Raw genomic sequence first — 20,194 nt, forward strand, 5'->3', positions numbered from 1 at the left:
CAAACAACTGTATTTTGGAGAAAAAATGTTTAGAGAATACATGGAGACATATAATAGACTTGGAAAATTATGCAGTCAAATAAAGACAAGCTGAAGATATTACTAGAATTTTGGCAAATAAAGAAACCAGGATAGCATTTGAAGCAGCTTGTTTTTCATATTTGTAGACATCTAGAAACTCAGATGTAAGAACTGTTACTGTGGTACCAGATTTAAGTGTTTGTCCATTTCACAGTCATAGAATCTGGATGAGCTCTTGTATCAGATGTCAGCGTTTTTAAATCTTCACCACCAGCATGCCACTTCAGCAGCACATCAAGAATCCTCAGAGTCTCCGCAGATCCTCTTTTCATACAACGTGTGCCTGCCTTGCATGTGAGTAACTTCTCCACCCAGTCAGCATACAGGCTCACTTTGCATCTCTCTGCTACTTCCCCAGGAGGGTCTGCCTCTTTCAGTTTCCTCTGACTTCAGTTTCCTTGCATTTTGGACGGACTTTTGTAATAACCGCAACATTTCCTGTTTCAGGTTGTCTGAGTCTGTAAAGCTTATTTTAGAGCTTAGAACTTTTTCAGATGACTTATTCTGTAGAACAAGTGAGGACATGAACTTACACAAGGGATGGGCAAAGGGGAATCAGGATTATGCACCAGCACAGTGGATCCTGGACTAGTTCCTGAGCACACTGGGTCAACGGGGAATGTTTTGAGGAGCAAGTCATTTGCCTGGACACTGATATCCGGTGGTGTTTTAGATGTGATGTAGCACCTTATGTCCTATGTCATACCTGCCAGCCCTGTGTCTTGGATACCTAAGGGCACCTGCACTGACACTGAACAGCTCCACAGCTGGGGAGGGTCAGAGCTGGGGGCAGCTGCAGTTAGAGCTCCATGAAAGGGCTAAAAAGCACACGGCAAATTACAGTCCTGATTAATCCTGACAGTGACATTTTCTCCTCTTCCACAGCTCTTTTCTCCCAGAGATGGCAGACGGGCACTGCCGGCTGGGAGCAGGAGGTGAGGCTGGGCCGGGCTGGGCACAGTAAGGCCGAGGTGGGTTTCATGGGAGTCCAGTGGGCCAGGGGGTAGTTCTGTGGTCAGATACCCCTTCTGGAAACGCCTTTCCCTGTCCTTCCTGGGGGAAGAAACTAAGTATGTGAAGAAACTACGAAATAAAGGCAGAGAGTATGGCATGGCCTTGTTCGATAAAGCCTGTGACTACAGGTGGTTGTCTGTCGACCCCCGACGAAGATTTGGCGGATGCACAGTACACAGAATAAGGCACAGCAGCACTTGAGAGTAGTGATCGATGATGAAAAACGCAGTCAGACAAAAGGCACCGCTGAGGACCGCAGAGCCTCCTGGAGCCGAGCCCCCACCAAGCCGAGCCCGCACCAAGCCGAGTGTAGCCGGACCCGAACGGAACGGAGCCGACTGCAGCCGAACACGAGCCGAGCCGGGCCGAGTGCAGCCGATCCGAACCCGAGCGGAGCCGAGCGCACCCGAAACGGAGCGCAGGCCCCGCCCCCACCCCGCCCAGCGCGCGCCGCCGCAGGAAGCGCAGGGCCGGCCCGCGCCGCGATGCATTGTGGGGCGCGTTAGCAGAGCCAAGATGGCGGCCAGCAGGAGGCTGATGAAGGTAACAGCGCCGAGCAGGGCCGTCGGCCGGGCAGGCCCGGCTTTCCTTCGGCCGTCTCTCCGCCCCGCGCACGTCCGGCACCGCGGGGCCGCCTCCTCTGCCCCGCCCTGGCCCTCCGACCTTCTCCGCGCTTCCCGGCGGCGCCCCGTACCGTAGCGGCCGGAGCGGGAGCAACCGGCACTCGGGCCGCGGCCGTGAGGGGCCGCGCCGTGCTCCCGCCGCCGCCTCGCGCTGTGGCAGCGCCCCGCGGGCCCGAACAACGCCCGGCGCTAGGCTGGGACGCTGGGAGGGCGCCACGGGCCGCCCCGACCCCCTCCCTTGGGGGGCTCCACGGTGACTAAGCAAAGAGGAAGGGCCGCGGGGAAGGAAACGCTGCCGCGCGGGGCCAGGGCATCCCCGGGCTGGCGGGAGGGGGCGCCGACCCTGCCGGGGGAGGGCTCGGCGGGGAAGCGCCTCCTTCCCTCCCTTCCTCCTTGCCTGCGGGGGGGGTTCACCGCTCCCGCTGCGCTCGCCCCGGTGAGGAATTGTCCCCGAACGCCGGGGATGAAATAATTTCGTTTTCGTTGTTTCGGAGAGTAACCTCTTCCTTGTATGAGTAAGAAGTTTATCGCACTGAAACATGGACCTGGGTTCAGAAGTTTCCTCATTCGCGGCGGACGTGGTAACGTTTTTGTCTTCGCTCTATTTGTTCTGAGCCGCGAATGGAAATGGAAACGGGCCCGGTTGGGTTTTGACCAAGAGCACCTTTTTGGCTTATTGTAAAATACTGCTCGGGATTATGTTTCATGTTATTTTGCTTGAGGAGTAAGGTTTTTAGGAGGAGAATGGTAACCGTTGCCCTCCGAAGCACACAAATTTATTTTATACGCTGTCTATAATTGCCAGTTAACATCACAAACTGTGAGCGTTGAGGTTTGCCCAGGACACGCAGACGTAGTGGCCTAAAATGTAGTCATCTGTAAAATGCTCTGACAATACCCGGCAGGATTTGCATACAAAGTGCCTGTGAGGAAATCAATGAACTTTACAGGCCAGTCCAGGGAAATGGAGGGGAAAGGTCCTGTAACTATTGGGTGATGTTTCAATCTCATTAAAAAACCTGCCCCTGTGGGGTGCAGAATTTGACAGATGTTTGGACAATTCTATTAAACTTTATCTGTTAATACCAGTTTTACAACTGGGCCCAAGGATGTGGACCCCCAGTAGGGCAGGGTTTTCATCAGGACATGAAGGTGGCAGGTTGTGAAGCTGCATTTCCTTAATGGTACAAATATATAAATAACCATCATAACTTGGTTGTTTTTGAAGAAACCAGTAGCTCAGCAGTGCTTCCATAAGGCTTGTCTTATCGGTTTAAACGTGCTGTAGAACATTTAAGAATTAAATAATAGATACATTGTTCGCAGTGTCATTCGTATGTGTTAAATCAATAGGCATAAACCTTTAATTGTCCCTAAGGAACCTGGCAAGATGGAATTCAGTTTTTATTTCATTTTTGATAGCTGTTATGTTTTATCAGGGCTTTAGTGTCATAATCAATATGACTACTGCTATATACTCAAATAGGGTTCCCCTTAGTTTGAGATAGTAAACAGCCATTTAATTCTATATTTTTGTAAGGCAGCTTTTCTGCCTCTTCTCAAAAAATGCATTAATTGTTCAAAAGCACATCACTACTAGTCTGATAGGAAAAATACATCTTTACAATTATTTTTTAATTTAAAATAGAAAATAAGAATAGGAAAGGCAAGGAAAATTGTTGTTAATATCCGCAGTACCTCTTGCTTTTCAGCCCCCCTCCTCATTTTCACTGTACCTTTGAAACATTAGTTAGTACTTTAATTTATTATTAAAATGCAGTAAAAGCAGGTTTTGACAGTGTAATCTTATTTTCTAGACAATTGGTGTGGCTGTTCTTTCTCAGAGGGAGGGCTGTGGGAATGAGAGAGACATCGATAACTTACCTCTTACGATTTTAGTTTCTTTTTTATTGCCTAATATTTGTGGGTTGTTCATGCTGTGTTTGGTTTTTATGTGGCCCAAGAGCTGCAAGATGCTCTATCACACAATTTGCAAAGGCTGTTAAATAAACAGATCCTTTCCTGCCTGTGGAGAGTCGAGTCAGCCCAAATGGCTCTGGTTTTGCCATTCATCTCAGTAGGAACAAAGTAGAGCTTGTAGGAGTGACATCATCTGGATTGCTGCAGCATGATGATTTGAAGGTCCAAACTTGCCTGTGTATCACCCTAATATCACTGTTGAAGTTCCAAATGCATAGGTCCAATGACTTTAAATTAAAGTCATTCACTGTTGAAGTTTTGCAATTGGGAAGAGTCTGTGGGGTGTTTTTCTCAGGGTCTTGGAATGATGAGTGATTATAACTAAAAGATTTTTCTCTGTGTTACTCAATTATGTTTGAAATAACTTAGGATAAGCATTAACTGTCCTTTCTTTGAGCTAAATATCAAGTTTTTCTTTGATAAGTGAGACTAAACCTTTAACTTTTTATAGGTCACATAAAATTAAGCAATTCCTGTTTCCTTAAGGTCTTGCCAAGATTTTGAAGTACTGCATTTTTTCTGGACTCGTGTCACACATCATAGTTATTCAAATTAATCCCCGTGGCTCAAAGAGGCTGGATGCAGCACATCCATAATAAGTCTCTGTCTGCCTGTGGAAAACTGGGAGTATGAATCTAGTTTCTGCTCTCCAGGTGGAAATTGATGTCCTTTACAGATTGGGGAAGTCATTTGCATCTTCAGTTTGCAAATCTCTGTGTGAAAGAAGCATGACAAATTTTGTCATACAGTTATAACGAGAGTAAGGTTGACTTGTTATCTGAGGGTGTGTTTGAGCAAATCACGTTCTCTAGGCCAAAGACCTTCCTTAAGGCGTATTTTTGCTGAACTTCAGAGCATCAAATAGTCTTAACTGAAGTCTTCCCTCCTGATTGACAGCAGCTCAGGGGAGGTGTACCCTTCAGGAGCACACCTAGCTTAACAAAAACGGGAAATAAACATTGCTAATGACTCATATTCCAGTGATATCTGAAGTGGAGGTTTGATCTGTGAGCCACCATTACACCTCTTCAAAGAGCCACAGTTGTTGAATCTTGACTACTTGTGAAATGTCAGTGGTGGGAATAAAGGAGTCTTTGTCAAGGATGTTCTGTTGTGGACAACCTCTCAGGGTTAAAAGAGGCAGATATGGAGTGATTATGCTTAGGATCTAAGGCTTCTCTTTTAAGGGGGTACAAGACTTCAGGGTCCTTTCCTGTATAAAGCAAATTGTCTCGGAACGTGTGTGATGGGAATCACGGATCTCCCCTACACTTCAGGGGAAGGCTTTTCACAGCTGCCACCCACTACTGTAAAACAAGCCATTCTCCATTTGAGATCCGTAGCTAAATGTTGTGTGGAGAACAATGGGGGGCTGCAGAGGGTGCAGCTATTTTGGTGCTGGATACTCTTAGTACTTACTTGCCGGTGTAGTAACATGGTGCTGAGCTGCACATTCCACAGGGTGTTGGGTGGTGTTGGAGAAGGCTGTGCTGCCCCAGGTGTGGAGCTGTGCCCTTCCATGGTAGCTGCCTATCATCTGTAAGATCCACACTTTGGTTTCCTCGTTTTTAGATGTTCAAAAGTATCTTTAGTGTTAAAAATTGAAAATAGATTTAAAGAATAAGTATGAAGTGAGATACATAGTTATTTTAATCTTATTGTTTTTACTCTGCTTCCATAATTGCATAGTCAAACATTTATGCAACTGTTCAACTCCATGATAAAACACGAACATGAGGCCATGACGCCACACCCAGGTAGGTGGCCTGCTATCTCCAGGATGCTGTGATTCTGTAAACACTGTAGCCCTCCCAAATAAAGAAGTTTTAAACAACTTCATTATATGAAAAATAACTCAAAATTGATTCAAACTTCCATTCTCAGTAACAAGGGAAATGTACTTTTGAGCAATGTAGAGTTGTCCTTATGGAGAAGTGAGAATATCAATTAATTTTCCCTTTCTGAAACAGAGAATTGACAAAAAGATTTGTAATCAAATAAAAATACTTTGCCAAAAAGTAGATTGCTCAGTCAATAAGATGTGAGTATACAAGGTTGTAGTTTTGTAGAGGAAACTTACTGCTATTTCTTATAAGAGCTAGATTCTATTTGGGGTTTTAGTTGGGTTTGTGTTGGGATTTTTTGTGGTAAAATTACGTTTTAAAGTGTTTTAACGCTTTTCTGTAACGTAAATTCAGAAAGTGAAACTGGTCAGTTCCTGATCAGTGTTTTGGAGCCTGTTTAGCTTTGTCAGGCATCTTTTAGAGAATGTATTTATAAAGATGTAAACATCAGTTGTAAACACTAGAGAATCGCGGTTTAAAGTTATTTCGGTAGACTTTTGTTTTTATTTGTGAATCTAGTAGCATTTTGGGCTTGATGCAGAACTTCCTGAAGTCTGTATGAGCTCTTACACTTATTCCCATATTCTAGGAGGGTACTCTTACAAGTATTTACCTTCACTGCATTTTCCTATCTGACTTGTTTATTTAGAGAAGTCCCAAAACTTGAAACATGCATGGATAAAATGGTTGCAGGGTTTTTGAAAGACTTAACTACATTTTAAGCCAATGCTACTTTTCTTTTTAATTTCAAACATTTAAAATTTTATTTGAACAGCACAAATGATTACACAATATTGAAAATAACAATTTCAAATCCTTAATCACTGTATATGAGGTAGTATGTACTTTTATGACTACGTTCGGCATTATATACTTGAAGATCAGATACCACCTCTGGAACAATGTTTTCATGTGCTGTGTATAATGTTTTCTCTGAACGTTTTCAAACTCCAAACTCAAGAAAACCCCATGAAGTAAGACCTTTCAGTTTTGTAAGTGGGGAAGCCAATGCAGCAAGGTCACATGCAAGGTTGATAACAGGGTGGGGAATGAAGACTGACTGAAATTCTTACTGCAACCTTCTAAACTTTAGTTACGCTCCTCCTATGCTGCTTTAATTATGTTACTTGACAAAATTAAGGGGTGGAGGTCAAGAAAGGGTATTAATCTGTTTACTGTCTGCCTAGACTCTTAAGTATTATTTTGAAATAAATAGCTGGATTGTATCCTTTTACCTCATAAAGTAGTTTTCATCCCTTTGGAGTTGCTCGAGCCCATGTTAAATGTAAAGTTAACTTAATCTGTGCTGCTTGAAAGTATTTAGTTAGCTTGTTCACTTTTTTCACAGTAGGTTTATGCTGTAATTGTGGCTATGTCCATAGCTTTGAAGCAGTTAAATCTTTTTTATGGGGTTTGGGAGTTGCCAGAAAAAAAAAACCAAAACAACCTTCCCTCACAGCCTTAAATTGTGAATGGTTAAGTTCTTGCCACTCCTGACTGACTTGTGTAGTGTTGTGGTTGTGGGGATGGTAGTGTGAAAAAAAAGCTATTTGTAAATAAATCTGACAGGGAACCTGATTCATTTGGAGTGACAAATGAAATCTTAAACACCTCTAGCATAACAAAAGTAATTTCTCATATAAATTGGGATCTATCATAAGTGCATGGTTCAGGCACGTGCCCTGCTAAGGTGGCTTGGTTGTCCATGACCTTTGCAGTCCTGCCTGTGTGCGAGGGATGGAACTGCTGGGTTTATCCTGCCTGTCCCTGGCTCAGCTGTCAGCTCCAGCCATAGGACAAGGGCAGGACAGAGCCCTGACACACTCCAATAATTTACCACTTCTCTGATTTTGGAAGCGATTTCCTGCAAAGACCTCACATGTCAGAATAAAGAGGAAGATGGCCTCAATAATTTTTGGCTTGTTGTTTAGTGTCTTCTCATTTAATTCCCTCTCTCCTGTGGTGGACTTTAGGGGAAATGAGGAGCTGTTTGCATGTTTATTTTAAACCTTTTGTTGCCCGCATACAAAGTTTTACAATTTTCTAATGATCTCTGTATGGGATTCTTCCTTTTCTTAATTCAGCATCCAGTTTTTTAATCAGAATCTAACTATAAAAAGCAGGTGTTTAATTTTCCAGAAATGTGAAGCCACGCTTTTCTAATTTGTTTTATTAGCTTAATGACATACCTGAATTATAGAGTCATTGTCCTCCCTTTTTGTGTGTGTCTGGGCAGTTGTTCTCTGGGCCAGCAACAGTGTAATGCTTTGTCTGAACCTGGGTTAATAGCTCCTGCATGAAATCTGCACTCTCACCGAGACATAATGGGGGAGATTTCTATCGTGTAATGTTTGTAATACAGTAACTAGAAAATAGTCTAAACCCATTTTCCTTTCCTTGTTTTAGAGTGAAGGCACTTGTGATAATGCCTATTTGTGCATGTTTATTCATGCTTAAATATCTACTGCTTAATTAATTAATTTTGCTTCCAATGTTCAATGTGTTACGTCTAGTATGGAATAGAATTTGTCCCTTTTACATACTGTGGAGTAGTAATTTGCCAGGACTTCACAGTTCTGTGTGGGATGGGAGAGAGCAGCAAAACTGTTTGGAGCGAGTTACTTCCCTGACCCTGTCAGGGCAGAGTCAGTCTGGGATCAGTCAGGCTTTCTCTGAGCTGCTGCTTTGTGCTAGAGCGCTCAGAGGAAGGCACTGGGGGGGGGATTTGTGCTTTCGGAAAGCATCACTTAGAGCTGGGATAATAAAGGTTATTTCCTTGTGAATATTTTTGTTTGCTCTTTATCCCTGTAAATATGATTTATGGGATTATTTTTGTGTGGCTTTTATATGTTTTTCTGCTTTAAGGATATAGGATAATACTCTTGCCTCTTAAAAAAAAAAAAAAAAAAAAAAAAAAAAAACAAACTGACAGTGACATTGCATAAATCTAGCAGCAGTGGAATTTGGAGATTTATCCATGGGTCTAGACTGGATAGTAAATTTTAGTGTCATGAAGACTGTGTTGGGCATCAGTTCAGTGTCGAAGACTCCAAGGTTAAACTTCTGTGTTCGGAGTATGTTCTTGCTTTTGTGGGTGTAGTGAGTGGGAATGTAAATGTTCATGTTCTGATATGTGGCTCTTGTGTGATTTTTGTTTCCTGTGCTTTTGGAAATTTCATTTTCCTTTGGGTTTATCACTGTGCTGAGTTTATGCAAAAACTTATTGCAAGTATTAAGTCTACCTGTCAGATGCAGAAACATTTGATCCAATATGAACACAGAGCTATTTTAGGGGAAAAAAACCTTAAACTCCCCCCCAAAATGGACAGTACAGCACTTGTAGCAGGAAAACTGATGGTTTTTGTTTTCCAGTCTGTAATGCCTTTGCTTGTAGTTGGTGGTTTTATCATAGTAATAGCCAGCCTAATTTTGCAAGGTGCCTGCACTCAGTGCAGAGCACTGTCAGAGCACACCAGTGCTGCTGTATAAGCAACATTTTTCCTAACCTGTGCAGCCGCCAGGCATGTGCTGCACTTTTGAAAGCACTGGGAAACTTCCGTGTTTGACTGTGGATGACTTTTGAATTTGTATTCAGTTAAGTTCTCTTTAAAGATAAAACAGCAAAGTTAAACAGCAAAGGACTGTAATTGTTGTGGGGGAAATAAAAGTGAAACCATGTGTTTCTTTTCAGCTCTTATGAAATACTCCAGGAAACAGTCCCTACACTAGGGTTTATAAATAATTTTAAAAAGAAAAATACTGAAATACTTGTTTTGGTGATACCTGGATCACTAACTGATTAAAAATAGTTTGACTGTTGCAGAAAGATACCTTGTTCAAGAGTGACACAGCTATAAAGAGAGGACTCTTAATGTGTCCTGTGAGCTTTGAGGTATCAAAGAGAGGGAAAGCTGAATCTTCTGAAGTTACTGGTCTAAACAAGGCTTGTTTGGGTTAGATGGATATTTTTCTGGGTTTGGATCAATTTAAGCTGGTCATGCAGGACTTTGTTTTGTTTTCAGTTGAAATAATTGACTTGTTCAGTGATTTTACCTGTGTTTAAAACTGTTATGAAATAGTTTCTTCAAATCACTGTTCTCCTTCAGACAAGTCCTTAGATGCATTTTATCTCTGCGCCTCACAGTGTTATCAGTGGTCTGTTACTGATTTACACTTGAGATAGAAAAACATTTTAAAATGTACTTTTTTAATACTTTTGCTTCATTATATCTCTAATCCTGTTAATAACAAGGCATTTTTGTGTTTTCCTGACAAAAAAAATAGCTTTTTAATATCTTGTCATAGAGAATTTCACTTATTACAGGTGCAAAATTTTATTTCCTATTTGTGTGGGTTGCCACCGCTACAACCTCAAGCTGCTTTAACATTAAAGAAACCCACTCTGACCTCTAAGCGTCTTGAAAAATAATTATGAGCATCTTGCTTAATACAGTTATTAACTTACACTTTGTACTTTACTTTGATTTTCAGGAGCTTGAAGAAATCCGCAAATGTGGAATGAAAAACTTCCGTAATATCCAGGTTGATGAAGCTAATTTATTGACCTGGCAAGGGCTTATTGTTCCTGTGAGTATAGGTTACTCCTTATTCTTATGAGCTTTAAAATGAGGATCATTTGTATGTCATAAATCTACAGTTTAGTAGTGTGGCTGGTAACTGTGAAATAATTCCTGCACCCCAACAAGATTACCTTTTTTATTATTAGAAAACCTAACCTTCAGAGCTGTGCATTTGGGTAGCAGCTGGTTGTTAATAAATACAAGGTGAGTTTACACAAGTGATACTGCAGCTGAAACGTGCTCCTGGTTTTAAATCTTTTCTCTCTTCAGACACCCTGTGTAATCTGGGACAAAGAGCATAATCTTCTTGTCTCATTTGAGTGTCTTCTGTGGTTTGTTTTATCCAAGTCTGATATATGTTACTTTGTGTTTGTTATAACTACTCTGAAGAAAAATCCTTCTGTAACTGCAAGGTGTTCTACTCCCGATCCATCCCTGGATGCTGCATTATTGTAGGCCTGGTCCAGCACTGGAGTTCAGTGGTGGCACTGAGCGTTGGCAGAGGGAAGCAAATGACCTTTTATTTTATATTAAATTTCTACATTTAAGTTTTTTACATTAGGCTTAAAGTATAAAATATACATCAACATAAATAATGATTAAAAAAAGGAAGTATGAAATACTTTTACTGCTTCGTTTTTTTTTTTTTAATTGACTAGATTTATTTCTAGGATAAAACTGAGTATTGGGAAAAGTTTGATGCAAGGAAAAAGTTTGTTTTTTCAGAAGAGAGCTCTTGAAAGTGTCTTTCTTTAGGCATTAGTTAGTGCCAAAAAATTAATTTTTAAAAAATATTTTTATAAGCACTATGGTCTTCTAATGGAGAATGTTTACTCTAAGTAGATAACCATTGTGTTAATCTAATAGAGAGGGATTTATTACTAAGAGGAAAGCAGGAAATCTACTGCATTAAATTTCTTGTTTGAAAGTCCCTTGGATTTTCACTTGTTTCCCACCGCTGTGGCTGTAGCAGTGGGAAATGCCTCCCTTGGTTCTATGAGTTACTTCTAAGCCTGCAGCAACTGGGGCTGTTCCGCTGGGGCAGCAGTTCTGATTTTCTGTGGATGCTACCAAAAAGCGCACCCCCCCAGCCAGTGGAAGTCTGTCTTTTTAATATGTATATAAGACTTTGAGACATCTTTGTAGCAGTGCCTCTGCCTTGTTACTCGGATGCTGTTCAGGAATTCATAAGACACAGGCTGAGATAATGACTGGGCCTTTGTGCTTAAAATGCTGTAGAATACATTTAGTTACTTGTGTGCCTGCAAGTGATTCCTTGGAGTGGTTGACACTACTCTTACAAATAAAGCAAGCCGGATCTGACACTGAAATTTGACAGAGCTGAGGAACAACTGCTTTAATCAGCCACTCTCGTGTTGGTGGTTCATGTGTAACGGTTTAGTGCTTTGATAATACTTTGAAGCAATGTAAGGTTGGTGAACGTGAGTGATAAAGCAAAACACAAAAATACTTGCTTTTTCCTGTTAAATTAGGAGTGTGTGGTGTACAGCAGCTATTTTTAACAGTTTCTGCTCACCAGAGTATGAGTATAGTTATTTGTTGTGCAAAGATTCGAAGCATCACAAATGTTTAAATGTTCATCAAGTTAACTGCTCCAGATCTGCCTTTTGGTTTGTAATATGCCCTGTTAGAGGAGAAGTAGCCTTAAATTCACTGGTGGCATAGTTAAGGGAGAATTTTGTAATTAAATTATACTTCCAATAGTAATTAATGTGTTGTATGTGTTCAAAGAGTAGAATAGGTTTTTATTTTGAAAATAATTTATAGGCGATGTTTTAGTCTTATCGCCTCTTCAGCTATTTTGGTACTGGAGTTGATGGCTCAAAAAGGCAACACACAAACTGATTGCAAGTTTTTGGGTTTGTTTCTTTCTCTTGAGTATTTGCATTTGAAATTTCACATGATGTTTGCATTCAGAAAATGATCTTGCTTAAGGTTTAATGAAGTACACTTCAGTAGGAGTAACCAGTTACTGATTATTAAACTCTATGACTAGGCATTACTTTGGTCAGCTGCTTAATAAAGGTGTGAAAGATAAAGGTTAATATTTTTGTGTTCATACAGAATTAATGTGAAAGGTAATGTAAAGGTGAACTGTAAAGCTTTAGAAGCTTTTGTTTCTAACATATTTTGCTCTTCAGAACAACTATTAGTTTCTAAGGGTGTTTACTCAATTGAGAAGCAAATTGAAGGTACCTGGTCAACTCCTTTTTCCTGTTATAAACTGTAGAATAAGGTAGTTTGTGTACCATGGGTGGCCTAGGTACATTATTTGTTCAATTTCCATGTCAAAACAAGATTGTCTCTACCCCAGGCTCCTTATCCTTGTGGCAGGTACTGATGGTGTACCGTGAATTTCATTTCACTTAATCAAAGTTGCTGGCTGTGGACAAACTTTCGCAGAGCAAAAATACTTCAGGTGAATCAAAGTCTGTTTTGGTGTTTAAAATTCTATTTCTCTTGTCAGCGTCAAAATAAATATAACAAATAATTGGGAATAGTCTACATACACTTTTGTTTCAATGTGTTGGTCAGGTACAGTGAAGAAAATGGATGTTTTTAAGGCAGGTCACTTCCCATGTTTTTGTTCACTGAACATCCTCACAAATTAGAGCTTGTGATGGAGGCAAGAACAAGTAAGCTGTGGGGAGAGGGCACTGACTGCTTAAATTGTCACCACCACCAAAAATTATTTGTTAAACTTCCAAAGCTTTTAGAATTCCTTGTTTAAAAAGTGATTTTAAAGCCACTGTAGTTACTTCTTCCCTTGGCTGCAGAAATTGTGGTGTATTTCTTACAAACACACCACCAGATTCTCCATATGGATGAACCTAAATGTTTTCTGTTGACTATTATTTTAATACAACACTCCCTGCTCCCCAATATTGGTAAATCCTGGAGTGGGTTTGATTGCAGGGAATGGTCTGGAGGCTAATGAAGAATGTGTGTGATTATACTTTACACCAACTGGAAACTCTCATCCTGATTCATGTTCCCAGTGTGTTTGGAAAGGCTTCATTCCACAGTTACTGTTTTCAATGCAGAACAGTATTTTCATAAGCTTTAAATGTAGCAATAGTTTATTTTTCTTCCGCCTCCCTTCTGCAGTCACTATCTGAAGCCTAATCTTCAGATTTTAGTCTAACAGGTTTTCTAAGTGAGATTCTGGGCATTGTTTTTTCTCTTTCAGCACAGAGAACTTCACAGTTCTTTCATCATGCTCCTTCAAAACTGATCTGATAAGAGTGGCTGCTAAAACTGCATACAAATTCAGAATGTTCTCATCAGCAGACACAGTGAATATCTATCTTTAGTACCCATGAATGCTCAGCAGATTTTTGTGTAGTCAGCACAAAAACATTCTCAGAACATTTAGGGAGATCTGACGAATTGCTTTGCTGCTGGTGCCACCATGTTCTAAGACACACAAAATAACTCTGTTCAGAAAACCCATTTCCCTTGTCAGTCGTCCTGTTTGTGTCCTGGAGAGGGTTTACAATGTTTTTTGAAACACAAAGTTGGGAATAAAACTACTTGTTAAATAGGGCCTTGAGTTGAGAGTAAATTGGGTTGGATGCTTTCTTACTGGCAGAAGTGTCAGCCAGCTGCAGGACAATGGCAGTCTGCTTTGTCCAGGGTGGATGCAAATGTACAGGTTGTATTGCTTCTGTCCCCAAACAGGTTTTGATGTTTCCTGACACACACACATGGCAGTACGTGTTGGAAGAAAGTGCCTTTCCAAGAGGTTGTTTGATAGATCCTAGTCTAGAGCATGCTTTTTTCACTTGAGTCCATTAGTATGTGCCACGTTCTTGACATTTCACCTTCTTATTGCAGGACAATCCTCCATATGATAAAGGAGCCTTCAGAATCGAAATCAACTTCCCAGCAGAATATCCATTCAAACCTCCTAAGATCACATTTAAAACAAAGATCTATCACCCTAACATTGATGAAAAGGGGCAGGTTTGTCTGCCAGTAATTAGTGCTGAAAACTGGAAGCCAGCAACCAAAACTGACCAAGGTAGGACTCCATGTGGAGAGAAAACTGGGTATGGAGAAACTTCGTAGTGTGTTTAAATTTAAAGCTAACCATGTGTCAACTTGTCAGCTGCTGGTGCTCTTGGGGTGTAAGGTTTTGTGTCATGAATCACAAGAGGTATCCAAAACTTGTGGAATCTCATTCTGTTACTGGCATGTGAGGTGATGGCACTGACGTGGCATTTCCACCTCCAGGAAACCACAAAACTCCTCATGACTGAAGAGTTTATTAAGGTGGTGTCTATACTTGAAAATTTTGGTGGTAGTTTGTGTGGGAGTTGTTTTGTGTTTCTTTTTAAACAGTGACTTTAGAATCCAGAGGTGTTCAGTACATTTCTGGATGTTTGAAAGAAAGGGTCTAACACTTCAAGGCTTTGTATATTTTATAATTGCCATGTGGTTCAGTAATTTGATATGGCTTGAAATATCAGGAGGGTCATAAACGAAATCTGAAATCATAACACAGATTAACTTGTAGATCTAAAAGGATCGCTGCTGTAAAGTCTACTGTGTACGGTGTCTTAGGATAAGAATTCAAATATTTTAAGGAAAAATGGTACATCAGGTTCTGTGGCAGACTGAGAGTGTGATTCAAGTAGTTTTTTTTCTGTTGTTGGGGTGAGAATTTCCCATTTTTTGGGCACGTAATGATTAGTTTGATATTAAGCATTTATTATATACATATAGAAAGAGCAAACATCCTTGCAAAAAATGCTTATTTTTAAAAAGTATTAATTCAGTTGAGTAACAATTTAGAGCAGTGCGAGAGCTTTGGTGACACCGAAGTATCTTGCTCCACAGGAGAAAGTATATCTTCGAGGCTCCTCTTATAGGCTGTTTTCACTGGAACTGTATTCCTCATAGGAAACAATGCTGTACTTAAAATTTATTTATCCTGTGTCCTCCTGCTCATGGAAGTACTTACAGTTGGTGTGATCTTGCCCCAAAGACAAAACAGCACAATTTCTGTAATTGTTTTAGAAGAGAGAGGAGATAGAAACAATGTGTTAAAGGCTTCTGTTAATACCTGAGCTGCTGTCTTGGTTCAGTCGGCCTTTTCTAGTTAGGTAAAGAAATTATTTGTCTGCTCAGCTTGAAATGCAAGCTGGCATTAGTTGGAACTGCTGAAGCAATTGCTTGCATGAAAAAGCAATTGTTTGCATGCAAGAAAAAGTTAGTGTCTCCCTGAGAAGCAGCAATTCCCTTTTTATCTGAGATAGTGAATAAAAGCTGTGCTAAAATCAGAATTTGGAACAAACCCAGGGTACCAAAATAATGCAAATCTCTCATGATCTTCTGTGTTGTGGTCTTTCATTTGTCTTTCAACTTATTCTTCAAAAAATTGTTTTAGTGTCAACATCTGTTGTTACTACGTGGTTGTATGAACCTGTGACAGTGTTATTACAGCCCTGCTTAAATGCCTGTTCCTTTTGCTTCAGATTTCTTCTGCACTGAAAAATCACTCTCAGTCTGTTTGTTGTTTGGGCCTTTCTCAATGAAACAATGTGACTATTAGTACAATACCAAAGTGATTGGTTTTGTTCAGTGAGGTGTCAAGAAACTGGAGAGATTCATAAGTCAGTAATTCACCTTTCATTCACATACTAAATGTGCATCTTACTGCTGAACTTTTTATTTATGCTTGATATTAAAAAAGACTGTTATGGTAGTATAGTTTTTAAATGCTGTGGATATTGAGGCAGTTCCTGTTACGACTTTTTCTGGCATGTATGTTTCTTAGTGTGTTAATAAGGTTATTGAACACACATTTTTCTCTCTAGTATTTTAGCATGTTTTGCTCAGTGAGAAGGGATTGTCACATGCAGTGTTGCTGCTGGTTTCATAAGCAGTCAGTAATGTGATAGCAGTTGTAAGTCCAGGACTGGAGAGTTACTGTGAAGGAAGCTAATAGCAATTATACATTCCTTAGACAGTTTGTTGCAGTTTCAACTCGGATTTTTGGTAAGAAATGTTCTGTTTAGCAATCCAGAGTTGAGTATTTAGTTTGAGGTATGTTCCTGTTCCTGTCAGGTAAAGGTAGAAAAGAGTATGAGCTTGACACGATCAGTGCTCCAAAAGAAGCCACTCTAGTATTCCTGATTCTGACGAAGTGATAAGCATTGTAGGAACTTGCATTGCAAGGGAGAATCCAGTTGAACTGTTAAGTAGATGTTTCAGAACAAGGGACGGACTCTGCCTTTCCACACACACGTGGCTGAACTGTGGAACACCCCTCTGCAGGATGGGTCAGGTGTCAGTGTTGGAAGTGAGTTTAGGAGGAAGCAGCTGGCCGTGATGTGCAGTACATGAAGTGAAGAGGGTTTGTTATACTCACATTAAAAACCCTGGGAGTGCTGCCTTGTCTTACTCTGATTAGCACAGACTTACCTCAACTGAATGTTTCTCATGCTGCTCCAGCTGTTGGGCAGGGAAGTGCCCTTTGTGTAGACCTGCCCCCAGGGCACCTTTGAGTGACAGGACAGCGGAACTCCCTATCCTTGTGAGCTTTCAGTGGCCATTAGGAATGTGTGAGGAAAATGTAGTAGTAAATGTCACTGTGGTGGGTGAGGCTCACTGTGTAAATGTCAGGTGCATTTCTGTTTCCTGAAAAATGACATTTCCTCAGTGACATAGCTGTGAGCAGAGGGGAAATGCCCCTTCCAGCTCTCACCCCTTTGTCTGCCTGGTGCATCTCTACTGGTGGCTGCCTTGGTCAAGAACTATGAGAGTAAAGGGAAGACTTGCCTGCTGTTCACAGGGGAATTAAGAGTCATGAAGAAATAAAGCTGGAAAAAAGAGTTTCCATAAGTAGGCCCAGTCACAGCTGCATCATTGTGACAGGTGTTGAGAAAAATGCTTCATGGTGGAAATTCCATCTTTACCCAATCCCTTTAGATGAATTTGTCTGGGAACTTTGATTCTTTTTGAGCCATACGGAGAGTATTTCAGAGGGAATGCCAGTTATGGGAAATCATTTGTAGCGCACTTTGGTCTCTATTCATGTTGATTTTGTTTACAAATACAGTTTCCTGGTGTTCATTCATGGTCGTTGAACTAAATCTTGGCATATTGCTCCAGCTTACTCATGTCCTGCATTTGAAAAGGCCCGAAATTTATGGGGATGTATTTAAATGCAGTTAAAGCTCTTTTCTTACTGGAGAATTTTGCTTACAGTTGTATTTTTAAAAATTAACCATCTTAGTGTCTGATGGTCTCTATACTTCTTTTGGCAGTAATCCAGTCCCTCATAGCACTGGTGAATGATCCACAGCCCGAGCATCCCCTCCGGGCTGACCTAGCTGAAGAATACTCTAAGGACCGTAAAAAATTCTGTAAGAACGCTGAAGAGTTTACAAAGAAATATGGTGAAAAGCGACCAGTGGACTAATCTGACACAACTGCTGTCAACAACGTATGATAGAAGATCGGAGCAGTGCATTTGAGACACCCAGTAAAGCAGGACTCTATGGAAAATTGACAAGTGCCACCTTTCGGTGTGAACTTGTGGCTGTTACTAACTTTCTACAGTTTTCTTAATCAAAAGTGGGCTAGGTAACCTGTAAAGAAAGGATTAAAATTTAAGATGTTCTAGTTCTGCTTTCTTTGTTTAAAAATCACTGCTTCAATATACTTTAAAGTACGCTGTTTTCTTTTTCTTGTCAGAATTTATCAAAAGTATCTTAGACTTATATTCTGCCCTTAAATTGAAAAGGTTGTGGCTGTCATTTCTTATTTTTCCTTGCAGTTCCCACTATCTCGAGTTCATTCACTGAATTTTAAAGCCCCTCCTCAAAGTGATGTCTTAGGAAAAATATCCCAGTTCTGGCAGAAAATGAGTGTTTGGCAGTTTTGTTTACTTTTCTTTTTAAATGTTGCACTGTGCTTTGTGGGACTTGTTACAAGGTCCCCTGAACTTCAGTTTGTAACATAATAAACAAAAACCAACCCAACCCCACAAAACCAATCAAAAATAATGTCTGGGTCTGATGTAAATCTGGCCAATGTCTATTAAACGGGGAAACCCAAGTTTTTGTGTGCGTCATTGAATTAGAATGTGGCTTATGTTCTGCTTTTGGAATACTCTGGGGAAAAAATCTGTAGCAAACAAGTAGTGGAATGCGATTGCAAATTTCCTTCACTTCTATCCTTAATACCTATGCAGAGTAGCAGCAATGTGCACAGAACAACATTGCAACCAATCCAGGAGAGTGTCAGAAGCTGAGGACCAAGAGGTATCTAAGCGATAAACTGGTTTTTTGAGTTTAAAATTGGTATTTTGGAGATGTTCATTTTGAGTTCAGGAACTAAACCTAACAGCACTGCTGTCATCTCTGAACATTTTCCATCAGAATGCATAAGAAACACCCATGTTTATGGGGTGGCACTTGTGCCCCTTCCCAGCCCCTCTGCTGCCAGGTTCTGAACAGCACTGGAGCAAGGACAGGGCTGAGCAATAAGGTAGGAATGTGCTTTGCTGCTGCTGCTCCTGTGTTTAAACACACGGGTTGGGTGATTCAGTGTGTTCAAGTGTCATTCTGGCATTGTGGCTTAATCAGGCAGAGCTGTTTGCCAGTTGCTCTGGGGTACTCCTACGCAAGCCTTTTCTGTTCAGAACTGAGCATCCTTGGCTGTGTCCCTGCTGCTTGTCACCTGCCTTCTCTCCCCAGTCCAGTCTGATTTGTAGCTCCACAGTCAAACTGCCACACAGTCAAACTGCCGTGTCCTCCCTACTCTCCAGCTGGGGTCTGTTACTGAGCAAATGGATTATCTCCAGAAATCCATCGGTATCTGGGAGCACATATCATTTTGATGTGCAGGAAGCTGAGTTAGAAAATCCCTGACACCTGGGTGGTTGCCTGTTAAATTCAGTTTTAATACAGCCTCTGCCTTTGCAACCTTTCAGAACTAGTGTGTCAAGCAGTAAGTCTCTCTTGGTTGTAATGTCTTGTGTATTTGCTATTCCCTCATTCATCCCTCTCATCTGGCTTTCATTTCTGATTTAGTGTAATCAATGACAGCCCCGTACCTCACCTCTGTTGAAAGTAATTTTTTTTATAAGTTAGGGAGCTAAGAAATTTTAAGTTTAAGTGTTCTTAGACTGATTTTTTGGCAGGTAAATAAAGTTAAACCACATTCACCTTATATACAGAAACTTGCATTTCCTAAGTGTTTTCAGGCTTGTGAGAGCACTACTACCAAATTTTCACATCTTTGTGTCTTCATTTGCAGAAAGTTGGTACCGATTCTATTTCATTCATGCTCACTTGGACTCATAATAAAATAATGCCAAATTATCTGTCAAACTGAAATATGTAACTTCCACATCACCTGAGTTACTGTACCTTTGATCATGTCTGTTGGCATGGAAACGTACCATTCTCTAAATTTTATTTTGAAACAAAACTGTAGCACTAGTTTGCTGCCCTCGTTGCTACTCAGTAGTTACTCTGTGGTTGTAAAGCCTCTCAGGTCAAAGACTGCTTCTGTCTGCATCACTGTGACTCAGATGCCGTTGGAAGGGAAGGGGAGGGCTGTGTGATCCAAGGAACTCGAGTCACGCAGTGCTGCACCAGCCATTCCGGTTCCAGCAGCAGAGGTCACAAGGAAGACAGATCCTGCTATCAGTTCTCTTGGTGTGTTCTCCATAGTCCAGTTGCTAAACTGCGAGATGTGTAACCCAAGTGCTGATGCTGTCTGGGGGCAGCCTCTGAATAAAGGGATCCAACACTGTTGTGTGGCTGAAGTCTGAGGAGAAGAAATCCAAGTGCGAAGTCCTATTTAACTCAGGAAATCCAGCTCTTGTTCTTTCTGGTTCCCTAAGCCATGCTGAATTCTAAATGTGCAGTTGAACATCTACAATAAAAGCAGCACACTGGTGAAACTACACCCAGGAGTACTGGTATAGGCTTTCTGCAAGTCCATTCTGCTACCCTAATAAAAATTGCTCTCAAAGGCTTTGTGGCATGGTTTTATTTTCAGAGAGGTCTGGGGGTTAACTGGAATCTTAGTA

The 20,194-nt window shown here is 41.0% G+C and overlaps 1 protein-coding gene across 5 annotated transcripts; it reads left to right on the top strand.

The window, feature by feature from the left end:
- Positions 1-1,545: 1,545 nt before the first annotated feature.
- UBE2L3 (ubiquitin conjugating enzyme E2 L3) lies at positions 1,546-20,136 on the top strand. Of its 5 annotated transcripts, none has more exons than XM_027906411.1 (4): positions 1,546-1,638; positions 10,034-10,129; positions 13,981-14,167; positions 17,418-20,136. In XM_027906411.1, the coding sequence occupies exons 1-4, from the start codon at positions 1,612-1,614 to the stop codon at positions 17,570-17,572; spliced, it is 465 nt and encodes a 154-aa protein (XP_027762212.1). In that variant the 5' UTR covers positions 1,546-1,611; the 3' UTR covers positions 17,573-20,136. The 5 variants fall into 5 exon arrangements, with proteins under 5 accessions (XP_027762212.1, XP_027762214.1, XP_027762210.1 ...); XM_027906413.1 differs by lacking the exon at positions 1,546-1,638 and adding an exon at positions 1,952-1,971; XM_027906409.1 differs by lacking the exon at positions 1,546-1,638 and adding an exon at positions 2,215-2,292.
- The last annotated feature ends 58 nt before the right edge of the window (positions 20,137-20,194 follow it).

Source organism: Empidonax traillii, unplaced genomic scaffold, assembly GCF_003031625.1.
Source record: "Empidonax traillii isolate 1590-97213 ecotype Southwest subspecies unplaced genomic scaffold, ASM303162v1 scaffold1296:size145063, whole genome shotgun sequence".
In the NCBI taxonomy this organism is placed as follows: Eukaryota; Metazoa; Chordata; class Aves; order Passeriformes; family Tyrannidae; genus Empidonax; species Empidonax traillii.

Excerpts from the sequence above, each read along its gene's own strand:
- UBE2L3 (XM_027906409.1), top strand. The coding sequence starts at position 2,230 with ATGAGTAAGAAGTTTATCGCACTGAAACATGGACCTGGGTTCAGAAGT. Across the intron at positions 2,293-10,033 it reads GAAGTTTCCTCATTCGCGGC|GAGCTTGAAGAAATCCGCAA; the intron begins GGACGTGGTAAC and ends TTTGATTTTCAG. Across the intron at positions 10,130-13,980 it reads GGCAAGGGCTTATTGTTCCT|GACAATCCTCCATATGATAA; the intron begins GTGAGTATAGGT and ends TTCTTATTGCAG.